Source organism: Python bivittatus, unplaced genomic scaffold (genome assembly GCF_059951505.1).
Source record: "Python bivittatus isolate LINGU-HERP-01145 unplaced genomic scaffold, Pbiv_v1 ctg000560_np1212, whole genome shotgun sequence".
Classification (NCBI taxonomy): Eukaryota; Metazoa; Chordata; class Lepidosauria; order Squamata; family Pythonidae; genus Python; species Python bivittatus.
Genome location: NW_028277083.1, coordinates 3,286,080 through 3,308,436, shown reverse-complemented (window position 1 = coordinate 3,308,436; position 22,357 = coordinate 3,286,080). Strand labels below are relative to the sequence as shown.

The 22,357-nt window shown below is 44.0% G+C and overlaps 1 protein-coding gene across 3 annotated transcripts in view; it reads left to right on the top strand.

The window, feature by feature from the left end:
* TTYH3 (tweety family member 3) overlaps positions 1-22,357 on the top strand; it is a 61,035-nt gene extending 38,678 nt beyond the window's left edge. Inside the window, exons 8-14 of one of the 3 annotated variants that reach the window (XM_088147977.1) lie at positions 3,010-3,065; positions 3,764-3,856; positions 3,974-4,066; positions 5,035-5,171; positions 6,241-6,417; positions 8,236-8,311; positions 15,765-22,357. In XM_088147977.1, the coding sequence (XP_088004103.1) occupies positions 3,010-3,065; positions 3,764-3,856; positions 3,974-4,066; positions 5,035-5,171; positions 6,241-6,417; positions 8,236-8,311; positions 15,765-15,836 (704 nt within the window). In that variant the 3' untranslated portion in view covers positions 15,837-22,357. Of the gene's footprint in view, positions 1-3,009; positions 3,066-3,763; positions 3,857-3,973; positions 4,067-5,034; positions 5,172-6,240; positions 6,418-8,235; positions 8,312-10,249; positions 10,551-15,764 lie in introns of those variants that run through there. The other 2 variants (XM_088147979.1, XM_088147978.1) reach the window with 2 other exon arrangements.

The following is a 22,357-nucleotide window of genomic DNA, read 5'->3' as shown; positions in this document are numbered from 1 at the left end:
AACAAAGAGAAAAAGAGGAGGTCTAATTCTTACCATGAGTTTTGGCAGTCTTTTAAGCCTGTGGGGGTTTTTTTTCCCCTCACAGTCAAGCAGAAGAGGATGCTCTGAAAATAACGTTCATGTTGTTTTAGTTCCTTATGTTTAGTATATTTTAGTTCCTTATGCCTCCTAAAGGACATTCTGAGAAACATGGCTTACAAAAGCCTCCAAGCCTGCTGAGACATGGATGATCTTTGTCCAGATGTATCTGTCTTCTCCAAAAAAAGAAGAAGAAAGTGACTTCCTTTTCACAAGCTTCTATTTTTATCTGAGTGTATCTGTCTCTGTGCATGAGACTAAATGCCCAAGAAGGTGCAGCCTTGTCAGGGTTTCATAATGAAGCAGTTCCTTAGGATACTGCAAGTTCTCCACAATAAGAAGGAAGGAGGCACAGTTGGTGGAAATATAATTGAAAGGGGCCATTGCCCCATCTTGCACCTGTGGTGTATCATTATCAGATCAAGGGGGATGTGAAATAATGGCAGTGGGAGCAAAACTGTGATTCATTATTTTGGCAGACTGATCATGGCGTTTTGCAATTCTGGGAAATCTTTTTAAAAACAACGTAGAGAAGAATTAGGACATCTATTTAAAAGTATATGGTTTCCTCTTGTTCCTTGTCAGGTAGCTACATCAGTTGGACTAATAAGACAGTGAAACATGGTTTCCTTTCATCTTTAAAATGCTGTTGTAACTCTGTTGTATAAATATTAATTTCTAGCAATTATCTATTTCTCTGATTTTAGTTACCTTTGGACGTTAAAAAAAAAAACACAGCCGATTTTCCTGCTAATTGTTTGGCAGTCGGGGAATTTAAAAATGGATTTGTATGCCTATCATTTCCCTAATTAAATTCTTCCACTTCTCATTTTCATCCTTAATATTCTGAAGGCTGCAAACCAGCAGAGCCACACTTCCCACAAAGTCCACCAATGAACTATATGTTCATTTTCTAATTTGGAGAAAGCACACAGTGTCCTTATCAGCAGGATGCCCTTATTTGCAGTATTAGGTTGATAGACTGAAATCCTGCCTTTTCTACAGGAGCTCAAGGTGGTGTAGATAGTGCTCCTCCTCATATGTAGCTAAAATACTCTTTTCGTGAGATAACTCTGAAATAATTGATAATCCTTTACCTGTTGGCTTTGTTGGGCCTCTTAGCTAAAGAGTGACTTCATGGCATTGGGGAGGAGGGTGAAGGATCTTGGGTCCCAGTTGATGGTTTCATCAGCACTTTCCCTTGATGACAGAAGTCCTGCAAGAGGAAGGAGAATTGTTCAGGTGAACTCCTTGCAGCCACCTGGGTACCAGCAGCAGAAATTTGGGTTTTTCAACAGTGGTAGAAGCTTCAGGCAGAACCAGGAACTGTATGGGGAGATGGGATTCATCTCACTAAGGAGGGGAAGTACATCTTTGCATGTTGGCTGACTAACCTGGTCAAGAGTACTTTAAATGCATATCAAGGGCTGGGAGTCGTTGTAATGGCATGTGGGAATGACCTTGGGAGACAGGGCCACGAGACGCAGCCAAAGGAACAGTCAGATAAAAGGCAGCTTAGCCCATAGCAGAAATGTGGGTAGGGCAAGAGTCTCAGAAGAGACACTCCCTAGTTTTTGGGCTGTAAAGGGTCGGGGAGGGGAGATTTGTACTTCCAGACTTGCAAGATTCTGTTAATGTAGCTTTGCAGTAAAGTAGAATTAGCTCATCTAGTTGTGTTTCCTGTCTGGTCTACCTGGTAAGGCTGACAGTCATATGACCATTGATGAATAGTGAATTGGCAAGTACTGGACCGAATGCAGCAGGAAAGAGTAATGTAGGAGAAATTACTTTGCTAAATTATTAGTTTAACAAAGAAACAAAGGAAAGACAAGGATAAAGGAAAAGGGAAACGGAACACAGCTGAACTCAGGAAGTCTTTCCCATTATCTGAAATGTCTCTACGCTAATGCACAAAGCATAGGTAACAACGAGCTGGATGCTGTGAGTCACAAAGGCAAGCATGTTATAATAGAGATTTAAGAAACATGGCAGGATGAATCCTACCACTGGAGTATTGGGCTTGGAGGATACACCTTGTTCCACGGAAATCGGCAGCAAAGGAGAGGAAGTGGTGTAGCGTGGTGTATCAGGAATAAGCCTATCTGTATAGAGATCCACTGAACTGGTGGTAACATAAGAATTGAAGGCATCTGGGTTAAGATAAAAGGGCAAGCTGAAAAGTAAGAGGAATAATAAGATGCCACAGGAAGAAAATATTAAAGGCAAAGGTGCTTTAGCCTTCTGAAGCTTCTTGAAAAGGAAATTAAGGATGTTATCATCTCAAACCGTGCCAATCCAGAGATTTCATTTAAATGTAAGGAAATGCTTCATGGTGGTAAAATCTGTCCAACAGTGGAACAATCTGCCTACAGAAGTTGTGGGGTCTCTATCCCTAAGAAGAGGTTGGACACCTACTTCTCCTGGATGCTTTAATTGGTTTTCCAGCACGTTGGACTAGATCCTTGGGGTGCTTTCCAACTCCACAATTCTGCAGTTCTGTGAAAACATTTCTGGTCAACAAGTGTAAGTTTTGATCTGATTTGAAAATGGAGCTGGATATTTTTAACCTGATGAGGGGACCCAGAAGGGAAAAATGGGGCCTGGTGGCCACACTACTGCTTTGTAATTTTGGGAATATTTGCTTTTGGAAGTATGTGTCCAGCCATATCCCTTTAGCAAGCGATTCTTCTCTCCTGCCTGAATGTTAGTGTTTTTCAACCTTGGCCCCATGAAAATGGGTGGACTTCAATGCCCAGAATTCTGGGAGTTGAAGTCCACTCATCTTCAAGGAGCCAAGGTTGAGAAACATTGTTCTACATTGCAGGTCGTCTAGAACAAAACCCATTTAGTTTTACAAGAGTAACATAATGTAACCAAGTCCCATACAAAGCCTTGATTGCTTCTTCTTCTTCTTTGTTGACCCTTCGACAGATACTTTGAACTATTACCTTGTCTGCGGTGCTGGGTACCCCAATCCATTTCAGCAGGTGAGTGCCTTCAATTTACACACTTTCAGTCAGCTGTACTTTGGCAGAAGTAGAAGTCTTAGCAGCAGACTGCATGGCTTGCGTTCTCCTAAATGCCAGAGGATTTTTCGTCTGATAAAAAGGAGAGCCTTGCCAGCTGGAATGAAAAAGATGGGTAACAGAAGGGTTTGCTGTCAAAGCAAATGCCACGCTAGTATTATGAGATAAAGGGGAAGGAAGGAGGCCTGTTAATTAAGATGAAGCTTTTGCGGTCGTAGCCCAGCTGTCTTCGAACGCAGGACACTATAAACCAATCTCTTTCTTCTCTCAAATCCTTCCGATGCTCTTCTTTCACCTAGTGAAAGACCTGAGTGGCAGACAACAGGAAGAGTAAAAACAATTTGTAATGATGGATTAGAGTCTTCATTCATGGAGGGTTGTTTGGCTTGCTTGCTCATCATCGCAATCCCACGAGGCAGATTAGAGTGACTGGTTCAAGTTCTGTTGCCAAGAGAGAATTTTGAGCCCATGTCCTCCTTCCTTCGTTCTGAGTCTGATGCTTCTAACTTGCAAACCTCACTGGCTCTCTTGGACAGCCAATAATATACGGTAGATGATGTTTCCAGAATTTAGGATAACATCAATCACAGTTCAGCAACAGCATGCAGACTAGCTTGACTCAACTTGAAAGACTGAAACTACCTATCTGTGTTGAACAGAAGCTGTCCGGAAGCCACAAAGCTCTAGTAGAAATGCAGGATGATGTTCTGGAGCTCATGAAGTTGGCTGTCAAGGAATACCCCACCTCTAAGGTAACGCTGGGTCCATTCTTTGGAACGGTGGCGTTTCATACGTCATTCCTTTCCGTGGACACGCAGAGAAAAAGCCAACAGTTACGCTGAACTTCTTTCTGTCCTCTTGGCTCACAGGAGCACCTGAATCGAATCCAAGAAGTGTTGAACTCCACAGAAGTCAATCTGCAGCATTTGACTGCCTTGGTAGACTGTCGAAGTCTCCATCTGGTGAGTCTGCTGGAAAGATGGCAAACATAAGGAGCCACTAGGCACTGGTGGCTCGAGGGCTGTGTTTGGACGAGGTCAGGAAATGGGAGTTGTGAGCAGAAGAGCGTGTTGATTGGGGAAAGTCAATGGAGACCATTTGCTGTTCTTTTTTTGTAAAAAAAAGCAAAGCTTGAACCATGATAGGATAGTATGTACCTAATGCAAGGACACCAGTTCATTTGTACTGTTTTGAATTTCATCATTCAACAGGAACTTAAACCTGTTCTATGGTCCATGTTATCTAGTAAACTAGTGTTCTCAACCTTGGCCACTTGAAGATGGGTGGACTTCAATGCTCAGAATTCCCCAGCCAGCCATGCTGGCTGGGGAATTCTGGGCATTGAAGTCCACCCATCTTCAAGTGGCCAAGGTTGAGAAACGCTGTAGTAAACTGAGTCTGCCATAAAAAGTCCACGTTAGCAAGCTACGTTTTTCTTGTCCTCGGCTGACATGGATTGGAGAACAATTCTGTGGACCACTGGAGGAGGAGGCTGTTCAAAAGCAAGAGCTGGAGAGGAGGACCATGTTGCCCGGTTCCCTTTTTCCAAACACACATAGTTCAAGTCTTGAAAGAAATTACGCTCGTGTTCAGCGTGCCTTGGACATGTTCTGTTCTGACAACAGTCCTTTAAGATCTAACGTTGTTATCTAGATATTGTCTGCGAGTAAAGCCGAGGACGACGTTGGGCTGTGGCGGAGATGCAGTTTAACCTCCTAGTTGCTATGCAACAGCTGGCTCTCAATACATGTCTGTGTGGCTTTATCTTTATATTTGGATGAGAACTAAGAAGCACTTAAAAGAAACCAGAAGGGCCTGCAGAACCATGCACAATTTTATGTGTATTTCAAGGATGCAGCCGTGCCGTTCAGAAACCCAGTTGGATCAGTGTTCCTTTGGAGCTTGAAATAATGTATTTATTTCCCTTTAGGATTACATCCAAGCTCTGACTGGCTTCTGTTATGATGGTGTGGAAGGACTTATCTACCTGGTTCTCTTCTCCTTTGTCACGGCCCTGATGTTCAGTTCTATAGTGTGTAGCGTCCCACACACTTGGCAGCAGAAGAGGTAGGTAGCGTCCCGTGTCAGGAAAGACTTGTGGGTTCTGATTTTGTAGATAGAGTCCATCTACTAAACCATTCCAGCAGGCCATATTGATAATATATTTAGGGGGATCTCTTTCCTGACCTGTGTAGGCTGCCAAAAAATACATTAAAATAGAAACGGCAAAGGCTAAGGAGGAGCGACTGACCAGAAAGACCAAGGTGCTTGCATTGCCATTCATACAGAAGACGGCTTAAAAAAAACTCTTCTTCTCCAGGGCAGGGGGGAGTCAACACGTGTTTAAAAGGGTCGGGCCTTCATTCGTACAGCCACAGCTGCCATCTTGATGCTTTTGATCGACCCCGGAGGACGGCCCCACTTTCTGCAGCTGCAAAACGTGGAGTCTGCTCTCTGAGCTGTGCTGGTGGCTGTGCCTTCGCTGACTCACATGGGTGTTCTACAGCAAAAGTTCACTGCCACCTTGTGGTGTTCGCAGCAAATGAGCCAGGGACCTGGAATCCAGTTCTTTTACGCCCGTGTCCTTCTTCGAGCAAATTTTGAATCGGGTGGCCAGGGCCCAGGCCTTATTTTGAGGAAATATCTAGTACAACCCTTTGCGAAACACCCCCAGTAGATCCTGCAAGGATATATCTCCTCACCCAGGCTCAGGAGAATGGTCAATTGTCACTAAAATGCTGGTGTGGATGCTAGTCTGGTGCAGTAGTTTCCAAAAAAAGAAAAGCCCATTTCTTCCCACTGTTTCAATGGAATGCCAGCCTCCTGGATCAACATTGCGTCCTTAGCAGGATTCTTCTCGTCACCTGCACTGATTCTGTCTTGGCTCCCAGGCGCTGGGGGAATAGGGTGGGCTGAGACAGCCCAGATGGTGCCGGTGGGAGTTCGAAGTTTCTCAGGGTGGAGGGTTGTTGTGGGGGGCCGTCTGTTGCCGTCTCCAACTCCCCTGCCTGTGATGATTTAGAGGCACACGCGTGGAGGAGGATGCCGAGATTAGCAATGCCACATGCTTGCTGTGTTTTCTTGGAAGCGGCCTCAAAAGAAACCTGTTGATTTCCCTCTCTCTCCCCTTTCGCAGGAGCACTGAAGACGACGGCGAGGAAGAATCTACCGCCCAGGGGAACAGGCAAACTCACGACAACTTGTACCGAGTGCACATGCCCAGTCTTTACAGCTGCGGGAGCAGCTATGGCAGTGAGTCCAGCATCCCAGCAGCTGCGCACACCGTCAGCAACGCTCCCGTCACAGAGTACATGTGAGTGGTGGTGGCGCTCGGGGGTTGCAGCCGAGGGTCACAGCTTCCAACTCTGATACCTTGTGGCGTCCTTGGGGTTCCCTGAGCTTGGTTGTTTTCTTGCAAAGGTTTCATTACCCGGCTAGGTAACATCTTCAGTGCTTCTTCTGAACATCTTCTGATATCTTGGCTAGAAAGCTGTGGCTAGCCAGAGTAGGCCACCATAAAGCACGCAGACCGGCAGACCGCGTGAGATGACCCAGATTCACCCACATTGGCGCCTCTCCTTATCTAGGTCATTCTGGGTCGTTTATGGCTTTGGAGATAATAGGACTCGAGACAACCAGGGTCCACAGCTTCAGAAAGTATTAGAAGAATATCAGGGGATACCTGTAGAGTTGAATGGGAAGAGCTTCTGTGCTCCTTTGGGAATTCTTGCCAGTAGGAAAAAAAGGCGTGAGACAGAGGCTTGCCTGCTGCAAGGTTTAAGAAGTCCCACTGTTGTTCCTAGGAAGGAAGGAAGGAATCATTTCCCCAAAATGTAAGGGTGCTGCGGGTGAGCCCCTAAAAGGGGCTGCCATTCTCACTGATAGATGGATGTGTGTGGGTGGTCTCTCTTTTTTATTATTATTTCTTTCGAGTCAGGTTTTGACTCCTTGCAACTGCCTGGACTAGTCCCTGCAGTTTTCTTGGCAAGATTTTGGAAGTGGTTGGCCATTGCCTCCTTCCTAGGGCTAAGAGAAAGTGACTGGCCCAAGATCACCTTCGTGCCTAAAGCGGGACTAGAACTCACGGTCTCCCGGCTTCTAGCCTGGTGTCTTAACCACTACATCAAACCGGCTCTTTTCTAGTCCTCATATAAATCATCTTCTTCTTTTTTTTTTTTTTACAGTTAGAGCTTTATTTAGCAATAATGCAGCATATGCAGATATGCAGATCTTGATTGATGGAGATATATATTCCTTTTCCTCTTTTAAAAGGCACATTGACAGTACTTTTTGCTTATTTTTAGTCTTATTATAATCCTTTTATTTTATGTAAAACAAAGTTACATTTTCCAAAGCGATATTCTCTATGAATGCCCAGCTAATTACTGAGGTTATACAATTGTTGCTCGATATGACATTGGTAGAAGATATCAAGCAGAGTGTATTTATGTTTTTAAAAAAAGTATAATTTTTTGAGCATCATGCCAACACTTCCACTAAATTATTGTTTATAAAACAAATTGGTTTTTCACCTGCTGTGAAGTCAAGAAAAAGGGTGACTCTTGCAGGGTTGATACGAACTCCATAGACATTTTATTTTTAATGGTCACGGATTCATTTGTGGGACTCTTTCAGAATACACCAGAAACTGGGTTATTCTTTCATGCATACACTTTTCTTTCTCCCTCTCTTCCCCCTCCCCCCCACAGGAGCCATGATTTTTTAAAAAGTCTTAGTATTTACTTAGGGTTAGGGTTTACTTATTTTATGCATACACAATTCACAAAACAATCTTTAAACTAAAAAAAATGAGAAAAGAGAGACTCCCAAACAAACTAAAAATACACACTAAGAAAGAAGAAGAAGAAAGAAAAATGGACCTTATATCTTCTACTTATCAGTAGCCACTGGTTTAACTAATGAATACATGACTATAATATGAACAGTACAAAATACTATTGTAAAATATCACCCATTCTCTGCCATAGTAACATACATTGCTGCAGCCTTTGGTTAACAGAAAATGTTGCCTTCTCCAAGATGGAGAGATCACGCATTTCCGACCACTCTTCCTTGACCTCTTGAATAATATCACATTTCCGAGTTCTCAATATGATTCTTTTACCCCCAGGAGCCAGAATGCAAATTTCCAGAATCCCCGCTGTGAGAACACCCCTCTGATCGGTCGGGAATCTCCACCTCCTTCTGTAAGTCTTGGTCTTCCTCTTTGAAGGGTAAAACCACAATCTGCTCTGGAGATCTTTACAAACAGCTACTGGGTCTTCTTGCCCTACAAGGATCTGCATCACAAATAAATGAAAGAGACAAGTGCATTCCCCCCCTCCCCGACCTTCCCATCGTTAAGCATGGAACCTGTCTTATAGGCAGGCACACGCACATTAACTTGCCTGCAAAATGCGCCAAGAGAACATTATTGTGACGATGGGGCCTCCACAGAGCTGTGGACCACAAGCAGAATTCTGCAGGTAACATCTGGCCACGGGGTACGTGGAATTATGGTGACACCAAAACCTGCCTTGAAAGAAACACAGAAAAATGTTCCGTTCTCTGTTTAATTTCTTTTTGGGTTTTAATATTCATAATTTCCCTCTTTGAAGGGGGAGAATCTGATTTCCAGAAAAAAAAAAATCATGCATTTTATGGAAGTTTCTCTTTGGGCAAGAAGCGATTATAAACAAACTTGGTTTTATTTCTACTTTAATTTCATCAGTTGCAATCTTCTCGATTTATCAACTCTGTGTGCTGCTGGTTTCAATCCAACAGTCTTCTACCAGCATGGAATACTCTGGTCTTCCCAGTGATCAGTTGTGCTTTATGTCTTCAGTATATTAAAAGGACAAAAATCAATCTTTTTTTTGTTTGTTTGAGAAGGCACGTTTGCAGTGGCTGGTCTTGTAGAAGGAACTTTAGTCTTGTCAAGAGAAAACAGATGCTTAGGATGGTGGTTCTAGCCGTAGTTAGAAACATATGTAGTTATTCTTAACCACTTTGAGAAAGATTTAAACTGCTAGCTTTCTAGAGCAAACACTTTTTTGGGAAATGTTTATTCTTCTGACTCTGCATATGGCGACGGTGGAATTCGTTGCTACAGGTGTTTTGGTACCTTTAATACAACATACTCAACTGTCATAGTTTCTTGTGGGCAGAATTTAGTAGTAATGTTTTTTCTACTGTTCTCCTTTGGCCAAAAAGAATCCTAATTCTCTGAAGATTAGAAAGAAACAGTTGTGGTCCTCAAGACATTTCTAGCAGGGTTGCGTTCTAGATTTGGAAGGAGAGAGATGTAGACTTCAAAAGAGAAAGGAACTTCAAGTTGATATAATGGGAATGCTGTGTCTTAGTTCAGGATCTGGGATATATAGAATATCTTTGGTGTCCTACCTAAACTTAAAGGAAGAGAGGCGTTGCCCCCATGATAGAGCATGTACCACCAATACATCTGAGTTAAATCTAGGAGTTCGGGTGGTCCATGCTCTGGAGGTTGAGGGCAAGAAGACACACACTGCTTGTAAAAATTGAAGTGTTCTTCTATAGCACACAGAAGTGGTGTCTACTTCACATGTGAAAGACATAGGCCCCATGTCAATGGGATTGGAGTCTTCTTTCTTAGCATGCAACCATTTGCTTTGTTGAAAGCAGCCTTGTCAAAAGGATCAATGAGCGACTTAGCCAAACCATGTACCACCAGCTTCTCTGATGAGATCAGATTTGGCTAAGGCTGAACAAAATCCAGATCAGCGTGTATGCCGAATTGGACTCAAATCCAGGTTGGTGTTTGCTGACTCCAAGCCATGAGATCCACCAACAGGAGGATGCCGAGCAAAAGCCGAATAGAATAGCGCACCTCAGGATCCGTTCCTTTTTGGCTCAACTTGTGGAAACCAAGTCCGAATCTCCCCTAGAGCAGAAGTCGTCTTCTTCATCGTTTGTCTATTCTTTTTGTCCCCTGAGTCATCCCTTCTTTTGTTTCCTCCCCTTCCTGGCTCCAAGGTCTATTCTCCAAGGATGGTAGCCTTCCCCATCATTGACATACCCACCACTACGGGTCACATGCTTGCACTGAGTTTTTCATGCACGTTGAGGCTGCACTTTCTCTTTTTCTCTCTTTTCCTGCATCATCACAGCTGTATTTGGCTGCGCTGGACAGTAGCAGCCATATGAGCTGGCAGTTTAAGCCCTCGGACAGTGCTCGGACGTACTGGTAGCAGCGCCCGCAAAAACGGAACAGGTACTGAAATAAGGTCCTTCTCGCTGAACGCCCACTCACCCACCTGACCCTGCCATCCTGCACTGACTTCCTCAGGCCACGTGCCCGAGACTCCACGTTTCCTCTCCCTGCACTTCCCCCCACCCTGTCCTTCTCCTGCCCAGGGTTTACGCCCTGGTGCTCAGTAATGGAGTGACCTCACCATCTTTTCATGGCCAAGCTCCCTGCGGTCCTTGTGGCTGTGGTGAATCGGAGCCCCCTTCCTGAAGAGGAACAGGAGCTTGGCAATCAAAAGGGACCCACCTCTTTCTCTCTCGAAAGCCTCATGTTTGATACCGCCAAGTTGCTGAAACTGCATTGGTTCTACATCTCACCAGTTGAAGTCCCACGTAGAGGGATATGGTTTAGCTCACTGCAACTTTGCAGAACTCTCTTGCGAAACACCTATTTGTCTCTCCCCAAATCTCTTTCCATTTGTGTCACAGTTTCTGCAGTGTGTTATGTCTTTAAAAAAAAAAGTGGATTTATTTATTTAAATAGCATAGATGGCCACCCATCTCACAACAGAGACTCTGGGCACCGTACAAAGATGAAAACCAAGATTGCCAATAATATCCCAGGACGCCCAAGGCGGTTCCATAAAATTGCTAACTGAAGCTTCTCCTAACAAATCTTAAACCCAGAGTACTCAAGACAGGGTTTCTCAACCTTGGCAACTTTAAGACATGTGGACTTCAGCTCCCAGAATTCCCCAGCCAGCATATGTCCACATGTCCACACCCCATATGCTGGCTGGGGAATTCTGGGAGTTGAAGTCCAGATGTCTTAAAGTTGCCAAGGTTGAGAAACCCTGTCTTAAGATTTGGCCAACTGTGTTTTGAGATCACCTCCCTGCAATTGCAAGCAGAGTTTCATAGCTTTAAAACAGCTTTTTTTTTTAACCTGATTTGGCTGTGGATGAACCAGCTTCAGATGCAGCAACTTTGACTTATCAAAGGCGTTGACTGCTGTTTTGAATCCCAGCCTAGAAGTTTGGATAAAGTTGAATCTGGCGCAGGTTTCACCTCCTTAAAAGAAACTAGCTAACATAATGGCAAAGTACAGTTCTGTTCTTATTTATCTAAGAACAGAAACTATGAAATGCCTTCCCCGGTTCTAATGCAAAGCAAATGAGGATTATTTGAGTGGGTTGGTTGATTGGTCCGTGAGCCACATCCTATCCTATTTTGGTTCATGAGGCTGACTTCTTCCATATCTCCCAAATGGGTGCTACTTCTTTGCTCCGGCTTTCATAATGTAGACGTAAACCTTGAATACAGAAGCTACCAACAGTCCGCTAATCCTCCACGAAACCCGTTTGGTAGGGCCCAGTCCCCTGGTGGCCAGGAAGACCATGTATGTTCATGTTCCGTGGTCTCCTCCTGATCTCTGCAATATGGTTAATAATGTCCCCTTGATACCCACAGACCCAGGGAAATTCCACCAAGAGTTAGACATAGTCTTTCAGGCATACCACCCAATCTAGATGAGTTCAGGATCCTGCAGCAAGAAACATCTGGCTCTCCCAGAACCCTGCCAGAAACACTGGTCTTCAACAAGCAAAGGCTAGCTTGCTACCTTCTGCTAAAACATGGTTAAACCAGACTGGTGCAAAATATCTACAACCTGGTGAACACCCAGGGAACTCTGAGAAGAGACTTATACTAACTTTTGTGAAGGATTTAGGAAACGAAACCCCCAGGAAGAGACACACCTACCTTACCTCTGCTGCCATTTGCTTGGTCTTCGTACTGGCATCTTCCTTGCGTGGCTCGCTTTGCTTTGATGTATGCTTGAGAACCTCTGGAGTGAGCTGTCAAAAGAAACATGCCTTGCTTGGGCTGCACGTTGTCCAGTGCATGAGGAGGGATCTGTGTATGTCATTTGATGCATGTTTGCCTGTCCTCTTCCAAATGTCACTGCCTCCTTTTACTCCCGTGACCGTCTCTGTCTCTGCATCGCCTGGTCCATCAAATCTTGGGGCAGGAATTCCAGATTCCCATGGCTGTTTGTTCACTGCATTCTCGTTTCTTTCTTAATGTTCTGTATTACAAACTTTGTATTTCAGACAACTTATTTTTCTGGAAGAGAACTTGACAGGGTAGAGCCCAACATAAACATTTCTTACTAGGGCCTGAAGTATGAGAAAATGTTCTCAATCTTATTTGTAAGGTCCTTGGTCAAACGAGAGTGCCAACTCCTCTCGAAAAGCAGTGATGCAAGGATAGTTATATTCGGTGTTGAAAAATCCAGAGTGCTAGTGTGGATTTCAGTGGTAGGGTGCATAGGATATTGATCCTGAGGGTGGTGCTGCAAGGTTACCATTAATGCTAAACTGCATAAAATGAAAGCTTAAGAACACGTTCAGAGGTGTCTGTAGAATCCAGAGATCTTGTCAGAATCATGAAACATGCGTTGGGATGTTCTGCCCCTTCCTTTCAGGCACACAAATCCATGATATATTTACAAAAGGGGTAGAGTTGGCATTAGGGGCCTCACTCTCTCATCAGCTGCCTCCCCTGGTGATTGTCATAGGTGAGTCACCCTCTTTTCTGTTGGAAACAACAACAAAGCTTTTTTATAAGCAGAGCCTTCCCAGAAACATAAAATCTCCTAAAGATGTTCCTCTTGGTTCTGATTCAAAAGGGTGTTCTCCCTCTGTGTGATGTTTAAGATGCTTATAGTCTTTTCTCTTGTTCTTCACATACAACAGATCAGTGTGCATTGCTGTTTTCAATTATTTCTGTTCTTGGATAGGTCCTTTGCCTTATTATTAAGGGCCAAACCAGAAATCAGAAACAACCGTGCAGTGTAATCTACAACTGGTGGTTTTCACAGTCTTCCTACCACTGGCGACAAAAATGGAAAAAGAAGTGGATTGTACAATGCTGCCTAAAATCAGCAAAGTCTGGTAACACCATTTCAGATTAACACATTTTATTAAAAGGCATCAGCTTTCTCTCACAAAAGTTTATGCCTTTGAATAAAATGTATTAGTAAAGATGCTACCAGATTCCTTCTGCTTTTGGCCTACCAGAGACTAACACGCCTTTCCTGCTACAAGGAAGTCTACCACAAGAAGGGCCAGAGCAGATGTCACATTTTTCTGAGAAGTGTCAGAGACCTCCTGTGATCACAAGGGTCACTGAAGGGGGGGTGGGGACCCACAGCATGTTATACAAATAGAGAAGATCAGAAAGAATTGTGAGAAGGAACACCAAAAGATATAGCTATGAAGAATGTCACTCGTTCCCATGGGCTTTGGAAACCACCTTCAGGAAGACCTTCTTTGCCACCTGCAGGGAGAAGACCAAAAAAATGAAACTTTAGTTGATGTCCTAATTGGAGTGCCAGTTTACATAATCTTACTCAGAATGATTGATTGATTGATTGATTGATTGATTGATTGATTGATTGATTGATTGAGGTTCCTTCGAGTCAGTCTTGACTCCTGGTGATGATTAGTCCCTGGTTAGTTTTCTTCCCAAGATTTTTGGAAGTGGTTGGCCCTTGTCTTCTTCTTCCCAGGGCTGAGCGAGAGGGACTGACCCAAACTCACCCAGCTGGCTTTGTGCCTAAGACAGGACTAGAACTCATGGTCTTCTGATTTCTAACCTACTGCTTTTAACCACTAAACCAAACCGGTTCTCCTGTTTGGAATATGCAAACACAAAATTTTGCAGCTATTGATGGGAAGGTTAGAGAAATTCCTAAAATGTAATTCGTCATCTAAATCACCCAAAATGAAATGTTTTTAGTGCAGGTAATACCTGATAGAAGTTCCTGCAGCCCAAATGCGTATCAGCAACAAACTTACATATTAAACATCAAACAATCTGGCTCACTTGTGCGCGAAAGGAGAATTAAAACAGTGATGTGTTGCCTTTAGTTGCTAAGCAAATCCAGAAGTTCAGCATAGCTGCAAATATACTAAAATGGAATCACATTTTAAGGCTTTGTTCTGTTCTCAGTGGAACTGAAAACTATCCTTTATGTCTATCAGATGTTATTTTTCTCTGAGTTTCTTTTGTTCAAACCATTTCAGTGGTCATAATGGAAATACGAGAACTGTGCTGAGAAGTATCCATAATCCTCAAAATAATTTTGGAAAGAGGTTTGCTTATTGAGAAATCAATAAATTTGATTAGTAGAGTTGCTCTGTGCCCAGAATATATTGAAATTGGACCCGAAATAGTCTCAGTACAATAAAAGCTTGCTCTGTTATTGAAAATTTAGTCTGGGTCATGCAGAAAAATTACTTTATTATATCAAATCAGCTACCAGAAGAAAAATGGTCATAGAACTGTTAGCCATCTAATATACCATTAAAATCAAAGGGAAAAAACTCTAGAAAATAGTATAATAAACCCAAGCTCTCTTTTCCCCTCCATTAATTCTTTATTAAATAGTTATTACTTTGGCAAGTTTTTAGAATGCATTCTTTCAAGTGTCTTTACAAATGGCCGAAAACACATTGAGGAAGACCTGCACATCGTGCATTAGATTTTCAAAAAGGAGGGGTGCTCCTTTTCCACCCACCCCAGCTGTTTGCTCATCCTTTACACCAGGTGTATTTCAACAGTATCTGAAGATGACTTGGCATAACATTTGTTACACCAGTATGGATGCAACCAAGATTGGATAAACATTGTCAGTGGTTCTCTTTTTGGAAAGCCTGCTGTTGGAAGACACCTACTAGCGTTTCTCAACCTTGGCAACTTTATGATAGGTGGACTTCAACTCTCAGAATTCCCCAGCCAGCTACGCTGGCTGGGGAATTCTGGGAGTTGAAGTCCACCTATCTTAAAGATGCCAAGGTTGAGAAACGTTGACACATACTCTAGCCTAAATCCTTCCTGGTTTTGCTTGCCATAGAACTATATTTTAATTAACTGATCTCTTCCCTTGCCTGATTGAAAAGAAGAACCTGGATGAACCCTAACTTTCAATGTTTAAGTTGGCCATATCTGCCATTTTTCTCCCCTCACTTCTTTAAGGCAGGAACAGTTGGCCTGAGTACTGTATTTATTCCTCAATTTGTTTACAAGGCAAGATACTGTTTCTCTGTACGAGAAACTGTTGACCGAACTGCTAGGGCTTTCCTCAAATGAGTTGTGTAGTTTGTGAGAGAGTCAGAATTCCTTGCTACAGAATTTTAGCAATGTTCAGAAGTCCCCTATAGAAATACAGGAAGAGGAAGGTGTAGAGTGTAAGCATCTTTACTACATCTGCAAAACCATGTTTCCTTGTGTTTGTGATCTTCGGTTGAGCACCAGCTCACTCATTTGTAAGTTCTAAGAGGTCCATCAGGACCTGTGTCTTAAGTAGTTCTCACCAGTTGTGTGAATTGATGGTCCTCTTGTTTTTTCCTCTTGTTTTTCTCGTTTCTCTAGTACACCTCCAGCATGAGAGCCAAATACCTCGCCACCAACCAGCCTCGGCCGGATTCTGGCAGCGTGCACTGAAAACTAGGATGTGTGGAAGTGAAGAATGGAACGAAAGGGCCAATGTTGCCAGCCTATGTTGTCTTCGCAGATCTGTACTGCTTTTTTCCCCCAGTCCAGGATCCAGCTCAGTTGCATTTCCTGCTGCTTCTTTCCCAGCTTGACCTGGCCCATGTCCACTTGAAGAAACCTCAGTAGAAGCTTATTGGAGATCAAGGCTCTGTTGCCTTGCACCTCTCTCTCCACAGAGAGGGAAACTAATCCACATGCACATGTGCACATGCTGAAGACCCAGTGTTCCTGTGTGTTCCTCTGCTGTCTGTGGATCAGCTTTCGATAGCCGGGAATTGCGAAGTTGATCGTCTCCTCCCCAAGGCCTCTCTCTAATCCATCCAAAACGGTCTGATGAGTCAGATGAATTACAACTGGATCAATGTGTAGAAGTGCTCTCGATGTGGCACGCTGAAACTACAGAAGCCATCTTTAATGCGCACACCGCCATGAAGCTCCAATGTGTCCCAGCCTTGCCTGCAGATCTCTCTCTAGCTGTTCAAGAGGCATCCTCTTTTCTCCTGCCGGCATTGGTCCACTTGGGATCTTAGCAGGTCCTCAGTTGGGATCTCGCCAGGTCCTCAGTTGGGATCTCGGCAGAGTTGGGATCTTGGCAGGTCCTCAGTTCCTTCCATACTACACAACATGGTCTGCGAATTTAACCCTTTGTGGTTCTTGGATACCTCTGCTACAGGCTTACTTCTCTCTCTCAGTATCTGGACTTACAGTCCTGGAGAGAAGTAGGGGGCTTCCTGCACCAGCTTGTGTGTGGTTGGATGTATGCGCTCGCATGCATACACACACCCACTTCTGTGAACACCCCCTGGTTGTGCTGTACCTGCCTTCCTACTTTGGTTTTGTATTTCCTAACTGCACTCAGCAGACATCTTTTGAGACTAATGTGAAGTCATAAAACTGGAACTACCACCCTTTTGGTTCCAAAATATTCCAGGAAAAGATTTAAGGAGTATTGCGGGTGTTGTGGGGGGAGGCCTGTGAAATGTCTAGTTTTGGGGCAAGAATTCAGTAGGCAGAGGAACTGCCAGCAAAACTGAGCTTCATCGCAAGGGATCCTAACACGTTAGACTTCTCAACGCTTTTCATTAGGGCTTCTTCTGAGCGTTAGGATAGACGAGTCCCTGGAAGTGTTGACCTTACCTGGAGAAGGGACAGTTGTCGCTGCTCCTTTATCCTTGGATCAGAAAGCAAAGATAAAATATTGTAACGTCAAGGCAGTTTTGGGGTACAGGAGTGGAAGGTGTCTCCTGCTAGTCTCTCACCTGAACTTGAACAAACCACCTGTGTCCCACAGGCTTCTTAACTTGTCAGTCAACCGCAAAGATCAGCAGCAGGTTGGGGGAAAGAAAATTGCCGTAGGGCTCCAACCGGTGTTCCTGCTAGGTGAGAATCCTTAAGACATTGAAGAGCTACATCCTATTCCTGCTTATCTCTTGGACATTCTCATTTTAAAGCATGAAGATTTCCTTTTCAAGTTTTGCACATTTGAGAGGAAGTTTTGCTTGCTTTCTCCTTCAAAATTAGTTCCTTTTACTGGGGGGGGGGTGAGGCAGAGATGATCTGGAGAGGTGTCCCCCCCTCCCCCCCCCCAGTTGCCTGCTTGCTTTGAAAACCTAGGATATTAGAGGGCTCTGACATCCTTAGAATGCAATTTGCAACAGAACAGGAAGATACAAAACCACTGTTAGGTATTTCTTGAGCATCAGGGTCATGTAAACCTTAACTTATGTCTGTGCAGGTAGCCCTAATCAGCTGCGTAACATTTCTCTAGATCCCAGGAACGCAGCACAGCACCTGGTAGTACTAGGAGAGGAATCTGATCTGTTCCCAAATGTGCAGGTATTTGTGCAAAAGCTGCACATTCAAAATAAATTCCTTCATTGACCACCTTTGGAAGCGTGCCCTTAAAAGGAAAATTCATCACGTGCAAATGACCACAGATCTTCAGAACAACATTCTTGGTAGTTTAGTTTGTAAAGATCAGGAAGACAAGCCTTCCTCCTCTGTCTTTCTCAGGCAGAAGAAAACATGGGTATGATGATCTTAAGGAAGGGACCAGCAATGTATGTTGTAATAACCACTACAGAAATTGACTTTCCCCTGAGAAGTAATCGCCACTGAGATTGTGAAGAAGCTTCAGCTTGGTGTACCCTCATGGATTACTAACTGAAGATGTCCTTGGTGCTTTCCCGTGGACAGAAGACAACCTGGTGGAGAAGACCAAGCTGTCAGATTGGAGTTTGGTGGGTGAATTGTCTCCAGGGACTCTGAATTCGGCCTGACTTTTCAGCTAACAGAGTCACAGAATTACCTCGTTTGTAACACCGAACTTTGGTGCACTTCTATTAACGGGGGCAAGAGTCAACTGGGTGTGTGCCTGTACACCCACGTGTATATATGGATTGCTTGGGACGCCAACAGCACGTGCAGATCTTGTGGGGCATGCCTAAATGGCTCTGTTTCAGAAAATGTGTGTGTGCATGGTCCCTTGTATGCCTTTAAAGAGAAGCTGGGACCACTTTCCCATCTTCTCCCTCGTGCCAAGCATCTGTGGCAACCATTCGACTGCTAAGGGCTTTTCACCCCTGCCGTCTCCCAAGATTGATCCCGCAATTATTGGCTGGCAGAGTGTTGACTTTTTGCTGGCCTGGTGTCTTCATCACGGCTTCTGTGGTATAGCAGGTGAACCCCATAAAGGATTTTCTTTTCCTGTTCTCTTATTTTGTCTCCATGTTTTTTTTCAAGTAAAGTGTTGAGATCTCAGGATGGCCTTGTTGACTTCTTGGGCCACTCAGTCATGGCAGAACCACCACCGTGGGTTTTGGCCTAGGATGACAGTTATGAAATTCAAGAGAAGTGACGGGTAGACGCTGATACCACTTGGCAAGAATCTGAAGGAGGGGGCAGTACGTTGGTATGGAAAACTGGAGCCATGAAAACTCTTCCTTTTTCTTCCTCCCTTCCAAGGGTTGGTAGCCATTGGCAATGGAGTTGGTTTTCCCGTGACACCATCCCAGCACTTTCTTCAAAACAAACAACAGGAAAATGTGGACCACGAACCCTTTTCAAGCACACACAGCATCTCCACAATGTGAAATGTATATAGCATGATGGACTCCTTGCGTCAGTGTTGAAGACTGCATTGTAATTGTTAAAAAGAAAAAAAAATCGAATCAAGACTTGGCTGTGAATTTATTTTTGTGTGTGCTGTCCGAAGTGTAGTGTTTTGTATCCTGTCTGTAATATTAGCTCACTTCATTTTGAATTTTTTTTTTGCTTCTTAAGAAAAGGTTTAAGGTAAAAAAATGGTATTCATCCATATATCCAAACTTGAGGATCTAGAGCAGTGTTTCTCAACCTTGGCCAGTTGAAGATATGTGGACTTCAACTCCCAGAATTCCCCAGCCAGCCATGCTGGGCTGGGGAATTCTGGGAGTTGAAGTCCACACATCTTCAAGCAGCCAAGGTTGAGAAACATTGATCTAGATTCTTCTCAACTGTCTTCAATATATTTTTTTAGCAAATCTGATGGGCATGTTTTAATTAAATACCTCAGGTACGGCCAGTTTAACTGTAATGGAAGGAACGTGAATGAGCAGCTTGAACCTGGCCGAATTTGGAACAATCTCACTGAGGGCAAATTTCTGGAGCATCACAGAAACTCAGGCACGTGTGCATTAAATTCGATTGCTGCTCAGAACCAGCACACTTGCCATGTAGATCTGTTGTGCTTGCCAATCTCTGACCCACCAAGGACTCATGACCTTTTCTTTCCCAAGAGCATGTTGGTGCTTTCTTAGGTCTACTAGGTTAGGTTGGGTAGTTGTGAATAACTGTTGGTGTTTCCTTAATGGTGCTCAGTGCATTTGGGAAGTGCGAGACATCCTTGTGATCTCTGTGTTACCGCGCTGTACAGCTTGAGCAGAGAGGAAGGGCAGAAGATGGTGGGGTGTGATCAGTGTCTGGTAGCAAGCAAGGCAAGAGAGGGTTGAATGATGGCTTTGATTCATGGTTCAGCTCTGACCATGGATGGAGGCCACTGAAGCAGAAAGAATGTTGCCTTTGTGCACTTCTTCAACACTTGCTTGACCTGCCATGCATAGTTCTTTTTTGAAAGATTGAGACCTAGGGCTTAGTGCATCAGGTCATGTCAGATGTTTCCTGCGGTGAAGGTTTCATGCATTGCTTGATTGTATCTGCTTACATGATGCAGCCTTTCAGTGTGTGCCAAAAAAAAGTCTTTTAAAAGCCATAGAGATGAAACCAGGCTGGAGTTCCGCAGCTTTGTCCCCACCCCACCCTTTTTGAGCCCTTGTTTAAGAGAAGGGGCTCTCTTGGCTGCGTCTCCCATAGTCTGGCATCCTCCTCCAGATGAATGGTGGGTGTCAGGAGAGCAGTTCCAGTTCAGGTCCTATGATGAGTGACAATGGAGAAACTTGGATTCCAGCTTCCTGCACCTTGCAAGCCTTTGTCTTCAAGAGTCCTAGAATGTTCTGGCTTGGACCCACACTGGGTTAAAAAAAGCCTGTTCTTCAGCAAAGTTGACCCTTTGGCCTTCTGTTTCTGTTCTTCATCCTGTAATTGATGACCAGGTAGGTAGGCAAGGATTCAAAGAACCCATCTAGGCCTGTGCTCATTTTTTAGGCATGTTTCTTAAAGAGTGGTTCTTCAGGCCACACATAATCAGCAAAGTTGATTATGAGTGAACCTCTCGGGCCTGAAAGAGTTTAGGCAGCCCTGGAGCAGATCTCTGGATCCTAGGTGTTGTGGGCATGTCGTTGTGATGTGTAGCTAGCTTTGAGATCCTTGGAGCACTGATCGCTGCAACCAGCTCCTCCGTGTGAGAAGGCAGGTCGTTGGCTAGGTCCTCAGTTTCATATAAGTGGCCAATAGCTCAGTGGAAGGGCATTGCAGGCAAGAGATCCAGCCCTTGCCATTTCTTAATGGAGCAGAAAACTTGAACCACTTACCAGCGATTGTTAGAGTACTGAGTTAAGAGGACCAGTGTTTGGGTTCAGTCTAAGGCAGGTGCTCTTGCTTGTAGCTAATGAGTTCTTGTTGGGAGAGGTGATTCCCTGTGCGGGTAGGAGAGGAGCTGGGAAATTGATGGGACCCCCCTCTGCTCCCAGCTACGTGCGTGTGGTGGTGGAAGATCATTCCATCGTTGTTAGTCCTCAGATTTCCCCGGTAAACAATCTCCCAATCTCAAAAAGTTCCTAAGAGGAAAAATGGTGTACTTCTTGGACCAAACAGATACACACAAACACACTCAGAGACCAATCTTAGAACCTGTTTTAGCATGGCTGTAACTTGGACAGCTGTAAGCAGTGCTGAATATTTTCTTAACTTTTAACAACAAAACAACAACCACCAGCAGCTGCTGGACTAGTGTCAGGCTAGTTCTTGGTGCTTTGTGTATTCAACAACCACACTTTTCTCTCTATGCAATGCGGGCTTTCCTTCTTTTTTCACTCCTCCCTCTGGGACACCCAGATCCATTTCTCAGGCTTCCCCAGTCTAATTCTGTTGGACTTCCATCATCCCGAATCAACTCAGCTTTTCAGAGAGGTTGGGTGGGGATTCTGGGGGTTGTAATCCCTCAGAGCTGGAGGGCCCCAACGTGGGGAAGCCTGCTTTGTTTTCTCAAGGCTCTGATTTCCAGGAACATTGATGTTATTGTCAAGAACCGTGCCCGTTTTATTCTCTTCCCTCACTCCAATCAATCTTTGCATTCAGTTGTCTGTTGGCAGGGTTGCCAACTAGTCGAATTTGCCCTTGTGGCCACCTATTTCATGACTCCGGGCTTTGCAGCATGTTGGGTTTGAAGGCAAACAGGTACATCAGAGCGCAGATTCAAAGCACCGTACAACCTTGGCTTATTGACCATCCAACCCGCCAGCCTAAATCAGCAGGCGATGGCATCTTTCTGACGCAGGGCCAAGGTTCACCTTCTGATTTCTGCCCTCCCATTTGCTACAAAAGGCACAAGAACCAGAGAGCTTGGTTCTGTGGTCCATTGGCAACCAGCAATTCTGTTTATCCTATCCTTTGTCATTAGAATTAACCTGGGAAACATTTGTGAATTTGACTCTGTCGATCTCCCCTTTTCTGAGACGTGCAGAGAATTCTATCAATAAAACTCCGCTGGCTTTTTCCATCTGGTTTTGCTTTAAACCACAATGGTTCTATAGCGTTCTACTTTATGTATACATATATAATATATGTATATTAAATATATATATAATTTTTTAAAGCCTTTAGACATGACTAGCTTCTTTCAAAGTTCTCCACTTAACCCCAAACATTTTGAAATTTCATGGGGGTTTAAACTGAGGGGTGAGCCTGATTATTATTATTATTATTATTTTAATCTTTTCTTTGACTTTGGTTGATTTATTACATTGTACTGTAGCTATTTTTTACTGGTTTGTGTTCTTTCTGTTCTGCAGATATTAAACAGAAACGATTCTCAA